A 22,500-nucleotide genomic window follows, 5' to 3' on the forward strand; every position below is an offset into this window, starting at 1 on the left:
AGGATTGTTCACTGGAGACCATGGGGACACAAGAGAGGCATTGGAAGACCCCAAAAGAGATGGCTCGACGACGTAAAGCTGTTGGCTGGAACACGCTGGTTCCAAGTGGCTCAAGACCGAAGACGATGGAAACATATGGAAGAGGCCTATATCCAGCAGTGGATTGAAATAGGCTAGAAAAGAAGAAGAAGAAGAAGAAGTCCATCTTCGTGGGTGATTTCAACAGCCACAGCATTATATGAGGTTATCCACATGATGATGAGAATGGACAAGCTGTTATGTACTGGGCAGAATTATACCAACTGACCCTCATTCATGATAACCTTCATCCTTCAACAGTGGAAGATGGAAACGTGGATATAATCCAGACCTTATTTTTGTGGGTGAGCGGATTGCCCATCAGTGTGTTAAATCTGTCTGCCTTCCTATTCCTAACACACAACATCGTCCCATAATGTCACAGATATTAGCCGCAGTCAGACCACAGAGTGTTTACTTTAAGAGAAGATATAATTTCAAGAAGGCAAACTGGGAATGTTTCACTTCCTCTTTAGATAAAAAGATTAGTATGATCAGTCCCGTACCAGAGGCATATGACCAATTTATTGATGCCATTAGATTGTGTTCTAAAGAAGCCATTCCAAGAGGATGCAGAACTAATTACATACAAGGTCTTTGCCAGGAAACATCTGCCCTACTGAAAAACTACTTCAATTTGTATGAAAGGGATCCTTATAGTGCTGAAACTATTGCAAGCGGACAACAACTTCTCTCTGCTATTTCAGAGACTAAACGAGAACAGTGGTTAAAATTGATGGAAGAGGTTAACATGGATAGGAGTAGTCAGAAGGCCTGGAGGCTACTCAGGCGTCTCAGTAATGATCCTAATAAAGCATCATCTGTTTGCAATATATATGCATACCAAATTGCTCACCAACTCATCCAAAATGGCAAGTATGTAAACTCCAGTTTTAAAACAAAAGTAGATGCTCCTAAGACAAAATTCATACCAGAGACCAGTATGCTTTCTAATCCCTTTACCATGGCAGAACTGAATGAGGCTATAAATATCAGCAAAAACGGAAAGGCTCCTGGTGTAGATGAAATCTGTATTCAACAAATCAAGAATTTTGGACCTGTTACTAGAGAATGGGAACTAAATCTGTTTAACAATTGCATTCGAACATGCAGAATACCCAAAATTTGGAGGAAATCTAGAGTTATAGCATTCCTCAAACCAGGAAAAGATCCACATGATCCTAAAAATTACAGACCAATTTCCTTGCTCTGTCATTTATTCAAGATCTTAGAAAGAATGATTCTGGTAAGGTTTTCGAAAATAGTTGAACCACTTTTGATCCCAGAACAAGCTGGTTTTAGAAGAGGGAAGAACTGCACATCACAAATCCTCCATTTGAGCCAATATACTGAAGATGGTTTTGAAAATAGGAAAATAACTGGAGCAGTCTTCATCGACCTAACTGCGGCCTATGACACAGTTAGTCATCAAATTCTGTTGAGTAAACTTTATAAGATGACAAAAGAATCTGACTGAATTTCTTCGATGTCTTCTTGAAAATCGAAGATTCTTTGTAGATTTCCAAGGGCGACATAGTCGTTGGAAGAACCTCAGGAATGGCCTACCCCAAGGTAGTGTTTTGTCTCCAATATTATTTAATATTTACACGAATGATCAACCCTTACCAAAAGGAACAAAAAGCTTCATTTATGCAGATGATCGAGCTATTGTCACCCAGGGTGATCACTTTGAGAGTGTTGAATGGTGACTAATGGAAGCCTTAGATGAACTGAGTCCATACTACAGAGAAAACCATCTAAAGCCTAACACCTCAAAGACGCAAGTTTGCGCTTTTCACTAAAAGAATGTGCAGGCAAGAAGAAAACTGAAGATTTTCTGGGAAGGTGCTCTCTTGGATCATTGCTCAACACCTAAATATCTAGGGGTGACTCTGGATCGTGCACTCACATATGAACAACATTGTCTTAACACGAAACTACGCGAAATTCCATTCTTCGCAAGTTATGCGGTACCAGCTGGGGAATGCAAGCTCAAACAATGAGAATTACTGCTTTAGCACTGAGCTACTCTGCAGCAGAATATGCATGCCCTGTTTGGTATAGATCATGTCATGCCAAACAGGTAGATATTGCTTTAAATGAAACTTGCTGGCTTATAACTGGTTGCCTAAGATCTACACCTTGTGATAAAGTATATTGCTTGGCTGGCATTGCTTCCCCAGATATTAGACGTGAAGTAGCTGCCAAATGTGAAAAATCTAAAGTAGACATTTTGCAAACACATCCATTACATGATCATCAACCTGCTCAACAATGATTGAAATCGAGGAGAAGTTTTCTTCATTCTACTGAGTGCCTTTCGGAGTCACTTCAATCATCAAGACTAACTTCCTGGCGATCCAGAAACCTTCATCTCATTGGATGGATGGATCATGGATCCTTCTGAAACTCTTCCAGCCGGTTATGAAGAGTCCTGGTCTACATGGAAGAGTCTGAACAGGCTACGGTCTGGAGTCGGTCGATCTAAGAACAATATGAAGAAATGGGGTCTATCTGAAGAGTCAACTCTCTGTGCCTGCGGAGAAGAAGAAACCATGGTGCACCTCCTTAGTTGCAACTCCTGCCCTTTCGTTTGCACCATGCAAGATTTAGTGAAGGCCACACCAAATGGTCGAGATCTTGCCAAATTCTGGTCCGATAGGGTATAATTGTTATTTTGAATGTACCTCTAGTATTTTTTTTTTTTTTTTTTTTTTTTTTACCAGTTAGCCTATTTAATTATTTCTCTTTTAACTAACAATTTATATGATGTATTGCTTCTGATACGAATAAATAAATAAGTGACATTAATAGGATGAAGTAAAAATACAATGCCTAAAAGTATGTTGTGATCATATTAACAACGTATTATGTATTGAAAAAAGGGCAAGGTCCTTCGGGGCTGTTGCGCCATGGAGTTTGGTTTTCGTAAACTGAAAGAAAAAGTGTATCGAACAAATCCTCATACATTGGAGGAACTGAAAGAAAACATTACGAATGAAATCAGAAACATTACAGTTGCAGAACTCACTCGCGTCAGCCAGAATGTGGTTACCAGATACAATGTCTGTATAACCCAGGAAGGGAGACAATTCCAGCATCTTTTATAAGGTGAGATTTCATATAAGATCATATATATGCTTAAAGCAGGGCGGCCGCATGCAACATTACAGGGGACAAACACCGTGCATTTGGTTTATAAGACCATGCCACACCCGTCCATCCAGACATTGTTTTCTTTGCTGGGTCTTCATTGTTGAAATCATTCACAGAATATTACCTAAGTTCACAGAAGGGCTACAACACTTTTCCCATCTTTTAACCTCTTCTTTCACCACTTATGCCCTTAAAATCAAGTAAAAACAAAACACTGATATTCAAAAAACGGGCATTGTATAGAAGACCTCCCTGGGAACCACAGCAGTATTGATACCAATTTTCACCGCAGCAAAAGTGTCTGGCTCCTTCATAATTATGAAACTGAGAGAGTTTATTTTATTACATCAATGAGTTAGTATGTCATATGTGAATGTAAAAGCTATTATTAGCCTGTGTATCTAAGACTGTCTTTTGTATACATTATTCACAAATTATGCCTTTGCTGGTGAGACCTATGGTTATTTTATTATTTAGCGTATGGCTGGAGATGCAGTGTCTGTCTTAAGTAGGATCTACACTTCTATACATGTATATATCTAAATTTTGGGATATAGTCTACAATTTCTGGGGCCGTGATAGCAAAGACAACATATATATAGCGAAACCTTCTGTACATAACATAATTTTTCTACTGTGTGAATATTTCAGTATGAGAGGGTGGACAGATGAAAGTTTATGGGATCCCAAGTGAGTGAAATTGTATGTGGGTATGAGTGAGCCGGCCTAGCTAACGTATATGTGGGGATGAGAAAGAGAGAGAGCGTGTGTGTTGTGAGCATTATGTAAATACGGTAACTGTATATAAGCACACTATGTAGAATGTAATTGTATATTTGAATATTGTAATTTTAAGCGGTGATGAAGGCACTTTCATCTATGTGGGGCTATGCCCTTTCTCCATTCACCATCCCTAAATTGTACCTACAATTAGTGGAAAATAAATAATAATAAACACTACTTTCTTGTCATACAATCGGTGATGATGTGCTGTTGTGTAGCACCGCAGTCACACTCTGTTCCACTTGTAGTCCTTGTTCAGTGCAGAGGGAGGTTCAAACCAGGTGATGGCATCTTCTTCACAGGAGGCATTTTTGGGTAGTATTTGTCGTTGAGTCTCTTCTGGCATTCAACGGAAGTTTGGCAGTTACTGTTCCTCAAGTTCATGGCATTTCTTGTTGGTGGTTAGTAATTGCATCACAGTTACCTTCATGTATCGGCAGTTCTGCACTGTTCATTATTTTGTTGAATTCTCTTAGCAGAACATCTTTACATCTAAGATCTGGAGGAGGAATATGACTTATCAGTGATAACCACTGTACGCGAGTAGATTTGATTGTGCCAGTGATGAGACGCACTTGTGTGGACACTATTTACCCAGACAGCAGCACAGTATTCGGCTGCTGAATACACCAAACCTAGAGAGTTGCAGCTGTAGATCCCCAAGTTGTTACACATAGTTGTTGCGAGTGAGCAAACGATTCAAGCCGCACAAAGTGTTCTTTCCTCTATCTCCCAGGCAAAGAAGGAGACATGGATGAAGTTGATGTCTGAAGTCGATATGGGTAGGAGCAGTCAAGAAGCTTGGAGACTTTTAAAACGCTTGAGCAATGATCCTACACAAGGTAACACACATGCCAATGTGAGTGCAGATCAAATAGCACACCAACTTTTGCTTAATGGAAAACCAAAGCTTTCCATGAAAGTAGGGAAGAATCCTATAGTTAGACAACCAGACGAGAGCAATGAGTTATCTAGGCATTTCACACTAACTGAACTGGAATTAGCTCTCAGTAAGTGTAAGATTGGGAAGTCAGCAGGACTCGATGACCTTCGAATGGAACAAATTAAGAACTTTGGTCCTACTGCGAAGTGCTGGTTGCTAGAACTCATGAATAACTGCATTCAGTCTTCCATGATACCTAAAATATGGAGGAAGGCTAGGGTCATAGCCATTCTAAAACCAGGCAAAGATAAAATTGACCCTAGGAGCTACAGGCCAATCTCCTTATTATGCCATCTTTTTAAGATTCTGGAGAGACTAATCCTCAATAGGTTGACTGATAAAATCCAGCCACTTCTGATTCCACAGCAAGCTGGATTCAGGAGAGGGAAGAGCTGCACATCGCAGGTGTTGAAATTAAGTCAGTACATAGAAGATGGCTTTGAAAGCTGGAAAATCACAGGAGCTGCATTCATAGATCTCTCGGCAGCATATGATACTGTTAATCACCAAATTCTCCTTGGAAAGGTATACAGCATGACAAAGGACTTCCATCTGACTTGTGCCATTAGAAACCTACTTCAAAATCGAAGCTTCTTCGTTGAGTTCCAGGGAAAAAGAAGCAGGTGGAGGATACAGAAGAACGGACTACCTCAGGGAAGCGTGTTGGCACGAATGCTTTTCAATATTTACACAAATGATCAGCCTCTTCCTGCCGGGACGAATAGTTTCATCTATGCTGATGATTGTGTCATCACTTCTCAGGGGAATAACTTCGAGGCGATTGAACAAACATTGTCCACAGCTCTAGACACTATTGCTGGCTATTACAAGAAGAATCAACTAACACCAAACCCAACTAAGACGCAAACCTCTGTTTTCCATCTAAACAACAGAGAAGCTTCCCGAATCTGAAGGTCACTTGGCAAGGCATAGCATTACAACACAATCCTACCCCGAAATACCTCGGAGTCACTCTGGATTGTGCCTTAACCTACAGAAAACATTGTTTGAACATCAAGCAGAAAGTGGCTGCTAGAAACAATATTGTGCGGAAGCTAACTTGAACATCTTGGGGAGCACAACCAGACACAGTGAGGACATCTGCCCTTTCGCTCTGCTATTCCGCAGCTGAATACGCATGCCCGGTGTGGTGCAAATCTTGCCATACCAAAGCAGTTGATGTAACACTCAACAAAACCTGCCGCATTATTACTGGATGTTTGAGACCTACACCTTTGGAAAAAGTGTATTGCCTTGCAGGGATAGCACCTCCCGATATTCGCAGTGAAGTGGCAGCCAAGAAAGAAAAGAGAAAGGTGTTGACATCTGAAGCCCACCCTTTGTTTGGATATGAGCCACCACGCCAGCGGCTTAAGTCTAGGAAAAGCTTCTTGAGAGTAACCGAAACACTTGCAGGAACAGCGCAGCAAGCAAGAATTCAAGAATGGCGCGTCAGGAGTCAACATACGAGGATCAGTCAATGGATGACCCCAAAAGAGGAACTCCCTCCTGGCCATGTCACAGATTGGGTGAATTGGAGAGCACTGAACAGACTGCGCTCTGGTGTTACGCGGTGCAGGGTAAACCAGAAGAAATGGGGTTTCGAAGTGGACGGTACCTTGTGTGTATGTGGAGAAGAGCAGACCACAGCCCATTTGCTGCAATGCAGTTCATGCCCATTCAGCTGCACAACAGAAGACCTGGTTAAAGCAAAGCCAAATGTACTTGATGTTGCAAGGTTTTGGGCTCACATAGTTTAATGTGGCTCTTCTCCATTGGAGTATTTATATTATGTTTTATGTTTTTCCTTATCTTTAATTTTAAACTTATGTATGCTTCTGACACGATATAAATAAATAACTTTCACAGCAACATTCTGGAGATGTTATTTGTAAGACAATGTTCTGTCCAACATGACCCTAGATATTTAGGGTATCTACTGTGTCTGTATTGCTGGTTGTCTATATACACCTTCAACTCCTTATTAACTATTTTGTTGCTTAGATGAAAGCAGCAAACTTCAATTTTGCTGGTCTGCACTATGTCTTCTGGTATGCAGTGTTCTCCCCATAAATTTTCATCAGCCGGGGGGCAGAGAATAGCACGTAAAAAAATGAATATGATAAAATTTCAATGTAATAATAGCGGACAGGTAAACGTTAACTGCAAAACTGAACTCTTTTAGTGTTATTATCACGGACAGGACATAACACAATATTTTGAACTTCTAATGTTCTACAGCTCGTTCATAATCATGTAACGCTGGGGCTTACACTACCTGATAGTCCGACTAAATATTTAAACTCGGATGTAACAGATGCAATTATGCTGATAATAATGAAAATTTATCATTTAAATAAAGAGATTTACATTTTAATTTGGAACACCCAAATAACTCAGCACATATCTAGGCAGTCTGTAAAAACGGCAGGTAGAGCACTGGGTATGGGCTAGAGCACTTTCGTCTTGATGTCTTGCACATTTGTCTGGCTTTGCTGACCTGTCTCAGACTGGAAAAGCCAGATTACTGTGATTTATAGGCAATAAAGTCTGATTTGATAGACCTCTGTAGGTGAGTGGTAGAGTGTCGACCTCCGGATCCCAAGGTAGCAAGTTCAAACCAAGTCTAACCAAACTCCATGTCATACGATATCAGCATGCAAAAAGACTTCTGGTGACACATTTGGTGTTTACCTGACAAAATTCATTAAAACTCAGCCACAAACGTCTATTTAGGTTTAAAAGTTAAAATAGCCAAATTAGGCAAGGATATCGAGTTTCTTAAACAATGTATTACGTATAATTTGACACCTAATTTTCTCAAAGGCAACTTGAAAAGATTTCGACCTTCACCTTACATTGCTAAGACCCAAATTAAAACAAACAAAATTTTGCTAAGAGAAGAAATTAAATTCCTATATAAGAAAAAAATCTTTCTTAAATCATAGATTATATGAAACTCACCTCGTATCTGCAAATTTACTTTCAAGTGTTCAATCTTCCATATTCCCACATCCCTCAGCCCCACCTTAATATCCTCTCCCCTTCCCCCTTTTCTTCTCCTTCCGTTATTTTTCTCCCTTCACCTCCTCAAGATTTCCTTTGAACCTCACCTAGCCCCATTTCTCTCTTCAGCTTATTACAACACGCGTAAATTCCCTTTTGACATAATTTATTTAAATATTTACTTCCACCTGACCAAATTTCTTTCCTTGTTGTCATTTATTCAGAATGAAATGTATGGTCCGCATTGAACTGCGAATTTCTATCCACCTTTATTTAACTCCATATATGTTAATCCTCCTCGCGTAACATCCATCGTCCTTCAAGATTCTAGAAACAGAAGAGCTTTCTTCTAGCATCTTACTTCGCATCAACATTTATTTCAAGTTTATAAACATCTTGAGAAGACAATGTTACGGTACTGTAATTTCAATTGATCTCTGAATGAACAGCAACATCGCTTGAAAACCAATCTTTTTCGATTTCCATGACCAACAACTTAAGTATTACTTTTACAACTTGTTCCTCTTATACGGCGCACGGGACCTTTTTATGGATCTCTATTTTTTAACATAATATAGCGCATCTCTGGATTCCTAAGCCTCCACGCGCAACAATTACCTTCCTTCATGTTCCAATAAACTGAAGAGCCTTTCCAGCATCCATGTGTTTTTACGCCTATGAATGTCTTAAAAACGACGTAACTTCATCTCAGTTGTTCTTCGAATATACAGCAGCAAATTTAAGAAGCCAGCATATGTTGAATTCCTTGACCAACAACTGAAAAATTTCCATCCCTATCAACGTTTTAATCCTACACGACGCACTGGTCTTTAATCGTAAATAAACGACGTGACTTCGGCTCAGTGGTTCTTCAATTGGATACCAGTATCTTAAAGGAGCCAGCATATTCTAATCTCCTTATCCAGCAACTCAAGAATTCTTTCTTTAACATCTTTTTAGTGTGCACTGGACTTTTTAATGCTATACGGCGCACTGGACTTTATTCATAAATAAACAACGTAACTTCGGCTCAGTGGTTCTTCAATTGGATACCTGCATCTTAAAGGACCCAGCATATTCCAGCAACTCAAGGATTCCTTTCTATAACATCTTTTTAATATGCACTGGACTTATTATGAATCTCTTTCAGAGAGTTATTTTTTAACATAGTGCTGCACAATATCTCACATGGTATGTACTTTTACAAAACCATACGTGTCTTTACATTATTTAATTTCTTCGATATTTTGTGTTTTAATTTTGCTTTAGGCTGACGATGACCTAGTACTAGGTCGAAACTAGTCCCTAATCATTTATGTAATTTAAACTATTTACATTTTGTATTGAAAAGGTGGACCCAAATAATATATTAATTTACTCTATTGGTTTACTCTGCAGTCTACTACGACACTCTAACCGGTTACAGCTATGTAACTATCCTCTTTGAGCACATGTGACTGCCCAGTGTTTGCATGAATAACCTGAGGGGACAAAGCAGAACGTTATTGGGAAAGGTTCTAAGTATTATTTCTGTGTGACTTGATAGAATCTGATAATGTTCTTTTAAGAATGAAGCATGTCATTCTTTGTTTAACTGTGAGTTTAATGTGTTTCATGTTGTAGTATAACATTTAACCTGTTTTTCAACAGAGTGAAGACCTTTTAAGTTAAACTATTTTTCTCTCGTTACAAGTACTTTTGTCATCAAACCTGAAGGAATGAATCAGAAAATGAAATCAATTCTGTGACAGAGCTCAGATTACGAGCTCTACACCAGTGGCATACAATGCCTCAGTGTTGAAACGAGCAGATTTCATAACACCAGTACAGTATTCAAGCAGTGGTTTGGAATACTTTCACTTCTTTCCATCTACTTGAACGACGGTGTACTTTATAATTTGTTCTATCACTTTATCTGTAAATCATAATCTCCACGTTTCAACAGCAGTTTGTGTACTTTTTGGTTATTTGATTTACGCCAGGGTGCTCTGCCACAATATTTCGAGCAGGCATTTGGAAGTGGCATCCTTTCTTCTGAAGTAATTAAGTTGTATTTCCAAGGGAATGTCATCTTCAGAAAGACTATCTTCTGCACTTTGTGATGACTGAGAGTCTCACACACTGGGCTGAGTGGCTCAGACTGTTGATCCTGCCTCACTCCACTGCTCAAATACGTCAGTCTCGTGCTGCTAGAATTACTGGCACAGTGGAACTAAATTCCAGCATCTCCAAAAACCAAAAAAATGTACTTATGTAATTATTATTATTATGCACGAATGGTCCCTATCGGAACACATGAAGCTTTATTTATGATTTTCTTTGCGGAGGATCCAGGATGCTTTCATCTGTTCACTAAAGATCCTCTTCCTTTCTTCCGTCCACTTGGTACCTGCTCTTCATTCTCTGGAGTAACTTCCCACTTGTCAATTTTCTTTCTATATTTATTTTGATTCAAAATTTCTTTAGGTTGAATATGCGCATTCTTCATGTCTGCTTTTGTTTGTTGTATCCAGGGGAAATTCTTCAGTTTCTCAACTCTTTCAAGAACTTAGTGGGTTAGTCTGGTTTCTGGAAGCCTCTTAACATGTCCATAAAATTTTAGCCTTCTTTTCCTGAGATCTGCCCCAATATTAGATAATTTTTCTGTGGATTTCCGGCTTTGGAGGCAGTACCCTTCTTCCATGTGTCTTGGTCCTAAAATTTTTGCTCTTCTTTTAAGATATTATCCAGCTCGTCCTTTTTATGAAGCACAAGTGTTTCCCCTGCATATAAAGCCTCAGGTTTGATTACAGTGTTGTAATGTTTAATCTTAATGTGGAGAGACATACATTTTTTGTTGTAGATTTCTCTTGTTCTCCCATATGCTCTTCTGAGTTTTTGCACACGGTTGTTTTAGGCTATTTTTTCTTGTCCGGTTGGTTCGAGGATTTTGCCCAGGTATTTGAAGTGAGGGACTATGTTGATTTGTCCGTATTTTGTATTGAGGCTATGGATGTCCAGTTTTGAACAGAAAAATTCAGTTTTCTGGAAGGAGATATGAAGTCCGACCTTTCTGGCACATTCTTGGGGATTTCAACTTGCTTTATTGCTGTAACTTCATTGCTGGACAAAAGGGTCAGGTCATCTGCAAATTTCAAGCTTGTTTTTTGTGTCCCAATGTTTACTGGGTTCCATACTATTTTGTGCTTTCAGTTCTTTTTCCCATTCCCTCATCACCTTATCTAGGACAAGGTTGAAAAGGAGGGGTGACAATCCATCTCCTTGACGGACACCAGTTTTTATCAGGAATTCGTCTGAGATTTCTCCCATGAATTTCACTCTTGACTTCGTGTCAGTGAGGGTCTGTTTGGTCAAGTTTAGCGTTTTGGAGTCTAGTCCCTGTTCTTTCAGGATGCTGAACAGAGATTGACGATCACTTGAATCATAAGCCTTCTTGAAACCTACGAAGGTACAGATGTTGGAAGCTTTCTGAGGGCCCTGAATTTTAGAGCGGTGTTGAGGTTGAAGATCTGTTCAGTGTACGATCTGTGAGGGCGGAACCTAACTTGATATTCACCAATCTTATGCCTGAATTGTTCTTGTATTCTTTTCAACAGGCATGCAGAGAAAATTTTGTAGCTGACTTCAAGGAGGGAGATTCCCCTATAGCCTAGTTGTTCACATCAGTTTTGTCTCCTTTTTTGTGAAGTGGGTGAATCAAGGCACATTTCCAGTCTTTGGGAAGTTTTTCGTTTTTCCAGATTTTCTGTATGATTTCTGTAAGTTCTTTGAGTGAATTTGGACCAAGATTCTTAAGAAATTCTGCGACAATCTCTTCTCTTCCTGAGGTTCTGTTGTTCTTTAGTCGTTTAATGTGGCTCTGAATTTCTTCCTGGTTTGGTGGAGATGATTCTGGGTGAGTGAAACTAGTTGCTTTTTCAAGAAATCTTTCAGTGGCTTCGGGACAGTTAAGAAGTTCTGAGAAGTACCGTGCAAGTTCTTGGCAGTTTTCTTTATTAGTAAGCGCCAATTTTCTGCCTTGTTTCCTGAAACATAAGTTCTGTGGAATGTATCCTCGGATTTTTTTCTGTGAACGTTCTGTAGAAATCCCTTGTGTTGTTGTTTCTAAAGTTTTCTTCAATTGAGTCCAGTTATTCTTTCAGGTGCTTTCTTTTTTCTTGTCTGATGGTTTTGGATACTTGTTTCTGCTCTCATATAATTCTTGTTGAGTTTTCTGGTTTTTTCTACTGTTGTATTTCTGAAATGCAGATTTTCTTTTCACTAGGGCTTAGTCGCATGTTGAGTTCCACCAGGGGTGTTTTGTATTCCTTTTTAAGGGTACCATTTCTCGTGCCTTCTGTATGATTTTGATGTGGAATTCTTCCCATGTTTTCGCTGGTTGATTTTTCCATCTTCTTTTATATTCGTAACAGGAATCCTTTCTTATGTCAAATTTCTGTTGGATTTTCTTGGGATGGTATTTTCTTGAAGTAAATTTTACTTTAACTCTTGTCAGATAGTGATCAGAATCGATGTTTGCTCCTCTTCTCACCTTGTACATCGTCTACCTCTTTCTGTTGCGGATATGAGATAGCTACATGATGAATGTGAAATTCGCCAATGGATTCAATGGGGGACCTCCAGGTTTTTTGTTTCTTGGGATAGTTCCTGAGGGATGTGGACATGATTTTAAGGTTGCACTGTTGACATAGTTCAATGAGTCATGAAGCAGTTTTGTTGGTAAATTTGTGCACCAGGTAGAGTCTGACGGTTTTCCTGTGTTCCTTTTCTCGGCCGATTTGTGCATTAAAATCGCCTAAGAGGATTTTGACGTCATTCTTTGGAATTTTTTACATTACCTTTAAAAGTTTATTCCAAAATTTGTCCACGTTTTGGGGGTTCTTCTTGTTATTATTATTATTATTATTATTATTATTATTATTATTATTATTATTATTATTATTATTATTATTATTGTCTCCATGTTCCTCTTCTGATGAAGATGTATCTCTGCCAAACTTTCATCATCCAATACTTCAAACCAAATGAAACCCCATGGCACAACAGCCCTGAAGGGCCTAGGGCTACCAAGCGACCGCTGCTCAGCCCAAAAGCCTGCAGATTACAAGGTGCCATGTGGTCAGCATGACGAATTCTCTTGGCCGTAATTCTTGGCTCTCTAGACCATATCTGCTATCTCATCGTCAGATAGCTCCTCAATTGTAATCTCGTAGGCTGAGTGGACCTCGAACCAGGTAAAAATTCCTGACCTGGCTGAGAATTGAACCCGGGGCCTACACGTAACAGGCAGGCATACTACCACTACGCCGTGAGGCTGGCTTCCAATGCTTCAAAACGAGACTGAATTTCTTGATCTGTAAATCTTCTCCATCCATTCATTCTAATAAATACACTTTACAAAAAGTATTACTTGAGGCAGACAGGTGCACGCGGTGTAAAAACTTTGCACACATAGCAACAATGTGAACAAACAACTACTGCTGTTGAGCTAATTTCTAGAGGGAAGTGAATGACAGCAAAACAAGTGCTGGACTAGATCACCCACTCGAAAGTAGGGCAGGTGAGTTCCCAAGCTCATAAATATTGAACTCACTCAGCAGATCAGACTTTCATCTTATCAACAGAAAAAATATCCCGAGCACGCCAACAAGGGTATTTGATTCAAACTACCTACGATAATTTTTTTAATTAGCAAGATACCCGTGCTTCGCTACGGTATTATACTGAAATTTATAACTGAATGCTTAACATTTTATATATGAGTGTTGGGGAAAAAGCCATGGCAACTTTTTTTTCTTGAAGATACCAGTCCGGTTGGAAGATGTGACATATACAGACGAAAGGACAAGGTGTTAACTACATGAGTGGACAATGAATAGCACTGAAATACCGTAACACACTAATTTATTACGGCAGTGTGGCCTTCCTGGTGCAAAAGAATGACAACACAGTACACATAAAGTTGACGTGACAAACCTGGGCCTAAAGACCCTAAAAGTAGTCCCCTGCTACTGACACCATACACTGCCTACGATGTGGGAGGCGCTAAATACCATCTGCCTCAGCATTTGCCGCACTATGTGTGAATCGGGTTACCTGTTGGCGCACAGCATGAGCAATGTCCTCTCATGTTGCAAACTGCCTACCACGTAGTGGTTCCTTAATCTTTCGAATGAGATCAAAGTCACAGAATGAAATGTCGAGAAAGTACGGTGGGTGCTCCAATTCTTCCCATTCCCAACGTCGCAGTAACTGCCCTACACACACTCAGCTTTATGTGGTTTTGCATTGTCGTGCAGGATTATTGCACTGTCCACAAGATCCGGACGTTTTTCCCGAATGCCACGTTGTACCTCTCGCACCAGGAAGTCCCTGTAGTACTGTGCGGACACTGTTCTGCCATGTGGAACAAAGTGCCAAACAATGACACCCCTGACGTTACACGCGACGATCACCATCAATTTCACTGGGGAAGGATTCTGACGGACCTTCTGCCTCCTTGGTGATCCAGCATGTCGTTACTCCGCGGACTGATGTTTCAGTTTTGGTTCTGATTCGTATGCCCTGGCCCAAAATTCATCGATGGTGATTATTCGTGACAAGAATTGATCGCCGTCCTGTTGCCAGCGTGCAAGGTGGTCGGAGCATATTGCATAGCGCACCCACCTTTGAACTTCCATCAGTGCATGCGGTACCCACTATGATGCGATTTTGCGCAGTTGCAGCTCATTACGCAATATCCTGTGGACGGTGCGTTTCTCGATGCCACTTGCCCTCTCTAACTCCAGTAGCGTCCATCGTCTGTCTTCATCCAGGAGCTGCTCAATGACAGCACGTGCCACGTCGGTCCGTACACTGACAGGCCGTCCCGAACGTTGCTCATCATTGGTTGACACACGTCCTTGCTGAAACTTTCTTACCCACCGTGCTACTGTATGGTATGGTAGGGCATTATTCCCAAGGGCTTCAACTAATTCACTGTGCCATTCCATCAAATTTCTCCCTTGGAGAATGGCTATTTTGATGTAAGTGAGCTTCTCAACACGGGTTACTTCCATCTCGCACGACACTCACCAACTGACTGATTTCACAGCCCTCGCTGCTATCGCAGAGTCATCTGTTTTTCTGCATAAACACTATGCCTGCAGAACTACCACAAGACACATATATGTTTGTGATCCGTTTACATATCTACAAGAACGAAAATAGTTGCCATGACTTCTGCCCCAATCCTCGTATAATCCGCTAAAATTCGCGATCTGGTGGCAAAGTTCCTCCCATTCTTCAATCTTTCTTTCCAACAATTGATTTCTACTTCACGGGCTAGCTCAAGGTATTCCGCCCGGTCAGTTGGGTCCCTAAATCTTTGCTATCTTTTCCTATAAGCATTTTTAATGTGGATCAAATCTCTGAGGAGATCTCGCGTTGTGTCAGCTTGGGTGCCTTGATGGTACTGAACCCGTGGCTGGACTGCATTCGTAGTCATTTCATTACCCGGCCAGGACCCGTTTCCTGCGCGGTCTGAACATTTTGACGACGGTCCAGAACATTATTATTATTGATGTTCGGGACCGCACAGCAAGATGCAAGACCGCTACTTGGCGGTAAATTACATCTGCTCCCATTGTCATTGCTGACAATGTGACCAGCACCATTATTGCGCGTAGGCAAGTGCGCAGGATTTCTGGTGATACGAATGATATACTTCCGTGCATTACTGACCTTATTATAGAGGTGAAAATTGCACGGTCAATATCATTCCTATCGTTTATTTCAAATGTGTTTAAATTTTTATTTATATGCAGGAGAATCTACTGTAATCTAACTTTAAATTCTCCAAAGGAAAAGATAGTTCTTGAAAACGAACCGAGGAAAGATTAAAAATTATTGGTTTATGATCAGAATCAAGTAGTACATTATGAACAGTAAAATCAATTGGTCTCAACTCCCTTTACATCCCACCGCCGTTAGGTTGATAAGAGATAAAGAAATACCATTTGTCACTTCTTTAACATGTTAAGTTTTTGAGATATGCTGTATAGACAAGCTCATTTTAAAATTTCACCCTCTTTTTAGTTCCCCTTAAGTGGAGTTTCCAAAAACAAATCACCGATGTTTCTTTACTTTTACAGGAGTTTCCAAATACCAATATTTACGTCTGTAACACTTTACGTTTCTGAGATATACTGTAGATATAGTCTTTCTAAAAATTCACCCATATTTCTTACTCCTGTTTAAGCCCCATTCATTGGATTTTCCAAAAACAAAAAAATATGTGTTTCTTTATTTTTAAAGAAGATTTTAAATACTAATTTTTGGATCTGTAACTTTTAAAGTTTTGAGACATAGATACACTTATTTTAAAAATTCACCCCCCTCCCTTTTCACCTGCTTAGTGACGGAATATCCAAAATCCTCCCTTAGCGAGCACCTACATTGAAATGTAAATGTATCCTCAAAATTTCATTTCTTTATGTCCAGTAGTTTTGGCTCAGCAATGATGAATCAGTCAGTCAGTGAGGACATGCATGTTCTTTGCTTTCTACAAACTTTAATGAAACTAGTTTTTTGTATAGCCTAAATTTGATTCAAACTTATTATTGCTGTGGTGCCCGATTTGAAACTAGCACACTGCGCGAGGAGCATTGCAATTTATGACAGCGAGTTCCGGCTGGCGAGCAGACAGCAGTGCCGATGTCACCACTCAACGAGTACATAAGGAGGAGAGCTAGCAGAATAAGACAGATCGCTGTCCGGCGGTTTACTGCACTGAATGTCACACACGTATGGGCACTCCCTATTAAGAATGTGTCATGAACAGGTGCACTGAAGTTAACCAAGAGTTAACAAACAGGCTGTTGTATAAACACTTAGCTTTCAGTCTAGAATCAATGTAAATCAATGCAACTCAGAATCTTGTAAATATGCATAATCAGATCACTGTCTTGTCTAATACGCACTGGCAATATCCAACTGAAGTATTCCAAGAAATCATGTTCAACCTGTGAAGTTACAGGAATTTACGTCCAACTCGTTGGCTGAATGGTCAGCGGACTGGTCTTCGGTTCAGAGGGTCCCAGGTTCAATTCCTGGCCAGGTCGGGTATTTTAACTTTCACTGGTTAATTCCAATGGCCCGGGGGCTGAGTGTTTGTGGTGTCCTCAACATTCCTGCAACTCACACACCACATATAACACTATCCTCCACCACAATAACACGCAGTTACCTACACACGGCAGATGCCAGCCACCCTCATTGGAGGGTCTGCCTTACAAGGGCTGCACTCGGCTAGAAATAGCCACACGAAATTATTTATTATTGGAATTTACGTTGTATCTATTGTGCAGTTGAAGTCTTTATTGTGTTGTACCATTGACATTTTGTACACAACAATTATGATCAATGTATGCCTTTGCTGGCGAGATGTAGTGTTTACAGTGCACTATGTGTTCTGGTATGGGCTATATCAAATTTGTTACTTTCATTGCCCTGTCTCAGTCTCATCCTTGGCTTTGACAATATGAAAGTGACTGAGGTATGAGTGATGCTAGTAATACCATTCCTTATGCAGCCAGTCCCTGTTATGAATGGTGTGCAAATATCGCTCATAGGGTTGGTTGGTGCATGCATTTCAGTGGGCTTGGCAGGCTGATATGTCATAGCAACGGAAAACTACCTCACTCCTCATTTCCCTAGTACGCCTTTCCAGTGACGCCTAGGCTATTTATGACAGCTGTTGGTGGAGCTGCAGAGGATCAAACCAGCCTTCGGGCTGAATACCCAACATACATCCATGATCAATGTTCTTAATTTTTTATATGCTACAAACTAAATTTGAGTACGAATGGACTCAATATGAATATTTTTACCAAAGGAGGACAGCAATTAGAAAAATTTTAATGACAAAAGAACTAATAATTTGAAACTAGAGAAAGATGATGTTGAAGGATTTTTAGGAATACATCTGAAACCCCCTAATGATCGCATGAAGGACACATACTGATTATATGAATGATAACTTATATGCAATTATGTTCATATATCGTATGCAACTATCTTCATCTCGGAATATCTTAGATGATCCAATTTCAATATCTCAAGAGTTAGTTATCAAGAGCATAGCAATTGATACTAGCCCAGGTCCAGATAAGGTTTTATTGAAATCTGTTAATGATCCACTTGCTGATGTTTTACGACAAACCTTAAGAAGAAGAATTCAAAGTGGGTTCATTCCTGAAGTTCTCTAAGCAGCCACAACTGTTCTTATACATAAAGGTGGTGAAGAGAACGATCTGTCCAAATCAAGACCGATTAGTATTTGCTCCATAATTCAGCGCGTATTAAGTAAGATCCTTGATAAAACTGTACAGGAATACATCCCCTTCAACCAGTTCCAGAGAGGTTTTGTCATCACCCCTGGCTCTTTCATTAATGTGAAAATTGTGTATGGCATTTTACGAACAGCTGTAATGCAAAAGACCAAGCTGCACTGTATTGCTTGACATCAACAAAGCATTCGATAGAACTGGACACAATCACTTAAAGGCAACAGTACAGAACTCTATACTCCCCAGACCCATTAAGAAATTACTAGTCAATCTCTTCACAGAAAACACAAATTCAAACTGTTTATGGTTATACAGATAAGACAAACACCAAATGTGGAGTGATCCAAAGAGATACTATTTCACTTCTTATTTAAATAGGATATAAACCACATCCTTAAAGAACTTACTGACGTCAAAGTATCAGAAACGTTTGGTTTTCAATTGACTTCTAACACTGCACCTTTAACATCCCTGTGCTTTGTTGACGATCTGATGATCATAGCAGCAGCTTCAATCCTAGTCATTACTGTCATCAATCTGCTTCAAGAAATAGGTCTGCATATAGTGCAGACAATCAAATGCTGTTACAGTACCGGTATTATAAAAAATGGTAAGCTTCAATCTGATGATATTGTGACACTCTCTGGAAAAATCACAATTATAAATGATAATATAGCCTCAATGGCTCAGGCAGCAGTGCGCCGGCCTCCCACTGCTGGGTTCCGTAGTTCAAATCACAGTCACTCCATACAAGATTTGTGCTGGACAAAGCGGAGGCGAGACAGGTTTTTCTCCGGATAATCCTGTTTTCCCTGTCATCTTTCAATCCAACAACATTCTACAATATCGACAAACATACGTACATTTAGTACGTTTCACGACCTAATAGGCTGAAAGTCGGTTTCGATTACAATGTGGTCGTGAAAATTCAATACTCATTCTACAATATCATTTCATTTCATCCGTTAGTTATTAATCATTGTCCCAGACGAGTGTGATAGGCTTTGGCACTTGGCACATTCCTGTCTCGCCGCTACATGGGGCTTCATTCATTTCATTCCTGACCTGGTAGAATGACTCGAAACAGGCTGTGGATTTTCATTTTCATAAATGATAATGAAAAAAAAATATATATTTAAGGGCAACTTTCAGTCAGACTTTAGCCTTCAATAAAAATCAAAGACTTGAAAAATTGAAAGTTTACTTGCATCAGATTACCACGACTCCAACTGACTGTAATAAATCAGTTTACTGGCTCGGCATTGATATACCCCTTCCAGACTATTCTGGTTGAGAAAATTCTAAAATCACACCTGTTAAAAGCTGACAACATGATCAAATTCTACAATTTCCAAGTGACATGCCAACAAGTATGATATATTCGAGCCACAAATATAAAGAGTTAGCATTAAAGCGCACAACTTGGGAAGCATACCTTCAACAGCTGAACATCAACCTTAAGCAAGAAGCTGTGAATGATGCACACATAAAAGCTGTTTAAAATTTTGCAGCAATAAAAAATTCACTGCCTATCTAAACTTCAACTAAATGCAGACATCAACATCTCTTACACAACTGCAAGATATACTCAGAACACACAAATTTGAAGCATAGTGTGCAAATCCACAAAAAGGAAGACATGTTGAGTTATTTGCCCAACTTTCTTCCACTAATTCTTGGATTACTAGATGGGATGTTTTAACTTGCTCAAAATGGAGGGAGATGTTGATGATGACCGCAATGGCTGCACCAGTGCGTACTCTGACGGGACGTTCTAACAGCACAGGCCCCTGCAGACATTGCAGTGAGTATGAAACCTCACCACATGTGCTGGGGAGTTGCTCTCAAGGAGAACTGCTTAAAATCAAATGCCACAGATTTATATCATAAACCTGATTGCTAATGCTCTTCATCTCAAAAATCTCTAAGTGTACGAAGAAGTCCACTGCATTGCCGATGGAGGCAGCATTCGCAGGATTGATATTACAAATATTGATCATGGAAGAATGAAACAGAAATTATTGATCCAATCTTCAGCCTCTCACCCGACTGGTGTGGACAATCAGAAAAAGAATATTTATAATCCAACCATCCCTTTCTTCCTTGAGTCTTTGAAAAATTACTGTAACTGGACTGTTCTTTTGGTGTAAGAGGAACAATTCCCAAATCTTTCATGATATGGTGACAAAAATATCAACTGTCAAGAAATCTGCAAGGTGAGATAGTCATCTCAAGAATTAAATACTCCATCTCAACTCTTCAGCATCATTTATATGGAGTTCATGTCATTGAACATGGTCAATTATCACCTATATGTCCGACTCGTTGGCTGAACGGTCAGCGTACTGGCCTTCGGTTCAGAGGGTCCCGGGTTCGATTCCCAGCCAGGTCGGGGATTTTAACCTTAATTGGTTAATTCCAATGGCACGGGGGCTGGGTGTATGTGTTGTCTTCATCATTAGAAAGATCTGCACCTGGTGAGCCGAACCCGTCATGGGATATCCCGGCACTAAAAGCCATACGACATTTCATTTCATCACCTATATTATTTTTTAGGAATAATCTGATTTATCGTCTTTCATAAAAAATTACTGTGTATTATTCTGTGTCATTTGGCAAACCTAGAATGTCCTGGGTCAGATTAAATAAGAAGTGCTATAAATATGAACTATAATAAATCTTGCATAACCAAAATATATGACATTTCAGAACAGAAAAGTAATAGACATGACGGTCGGAATATAAAAGACTCTCTGGGCCACACAAACGTAACATCGTCGGAATTCGAAGAGAACAAGAGTTATTCAAGAGAGGTCGGACAGATAAGGTTAAATTCAGAAGACTTTCACTCAAGGAAGAAACGAATCTCTTTTGTATCAAAAATGACTTCACCCGTTTGTAATTAACCTTACCTTTGAAGTCATCAGAATTAGGAATTATATCCCCTTCACCATCACACAATTTGGTTAAATTCCGCTCCTCCGTACTTATCACTTTCTTTACCCGCTCTCTTCTAACGCAAAACGGTGCATCTGGGAAAATTGTAGGAATAGCATCACTTGTTAGTTTAGGATTTTTCCGGCTGACGCGAACAGGTTCACCGTATTCTGTAGGAAATAAGTCCTCCCTAACCACAAACTTCGGTTCAAAATGCTTTACACACACAACAGTTTTGTTATTAATGTCAAAATCTTCCCGGTGTATATTTCTCAACCAGATCTCTCTTAATGTTTTATCCTTCGGAAACTTAAAAATAGTTACATGGGATGCATTGCCATAGTTCGACTTACAACCCGGTACACAGCACGAGCGGCCCATTTCAAAACAATCACATTCTCACGTGACAGTGTGTAAGTATAGATCTTAAAATATCCATTGGCTCTTATAAACACTTTCAAGCACTTATATTATACAAATTAACTAATATTCATCGTCAACCATTTGAAATTACATCAGCTGGGTACGGAAACAATTAACGTAAACAAACCCATGTTTACAACATTCTTGGGCCACTACGAATTGCCATCTTGGAACAGTTGACAGTAGGATCAAGTTCTCAGCAATACAATCTTCTTCTTCTTCTGCTTCTCCTTCCTTTATGCTTATGCTTGCTTGCTTGCTGATGCTTATTGGGCTGTGTCTACGACATTTCACCCAGTCAATACTCGCTTACGCATGTAAACACACTAGTCTAAATGAAAACACTTCAATTCAATAATTGATGCCTGAACTTGCAAGTAGAAAAACACAAAACACGAAACTTCACTATATCACATAACTACCCCATTTTGCTAGTATAGACTGTTGTCATACGGGAAACTTCCAATCTTGCAATCACACTGCGTTTAAAGCGTCACCCACACGAAAAATCCAAAATAGCACTCACAAGTAATACACTAATGATATGAGGAATCACTCAAATGGAACCTGAGAAAGCATGAGTAATTCTCACTGGATATTATAGACAAAATTATAACACGATCTTGGCTTCATCTAGAAACAAATTTAGCACTCTAATAATCTCTTCTGTAGGATTACAGAGCAAACAAGAAACACTGGTAGGAAAAACCTGCTTAAGTCGCTGGAGGTTAGCCATAAGTTTTTTACGTTGGTTAGCATACAAAGAACATTCAAAGAGGATGTGATTAGAATCGCCATTACGAATATCTGTACCACACAAACAGTTGGTATCTTGCGTTAAATGGA

General features: G+C 39.7%; 1 protein-coding gene across 1 annotated transcript in view; it reads right to left on the reverse strand.

The window, feature by feature from the left end:
* The window catches only part of LOC136883268 (forkhead box protein N3), a 276,711-nt gene extending 254,902 nt beyond the window's left edge, over positions 1-21,809 (reverse strand). Inside the window, exon 1 of the mRNA XM_067155479.2 lies at positions 21,207-21,809. Within this exon, the coding sequence (XP_067011580.2) occupies positions 21,207-21,612 (406 nt within the window). The 5' untranslated portion in view covers positions 21,613-21,809. The remainder of the gene's footprint in view (positions 1-21,206) is intronic.
* Between the last annotated feature and the right edge of the window lie 691 nt (positions 21,810-22,500).

Source organism: Anabrus simplex, chromosome 11, assembly GCF_040414725.1.
Source record: "Anabrus simplex isolate iqAnaSimp1 chromosome 11, ASM4041472v1, whole genome shotgun sequence".
In the NCBI taxonomy this organism is placed as follows: domain Eukaryota; kingdom Metazoa; phylum Arthropoda; class Insecta; order Orthoptera; family Tettigoniidae; genus Anabrus; species Anabrus simplex.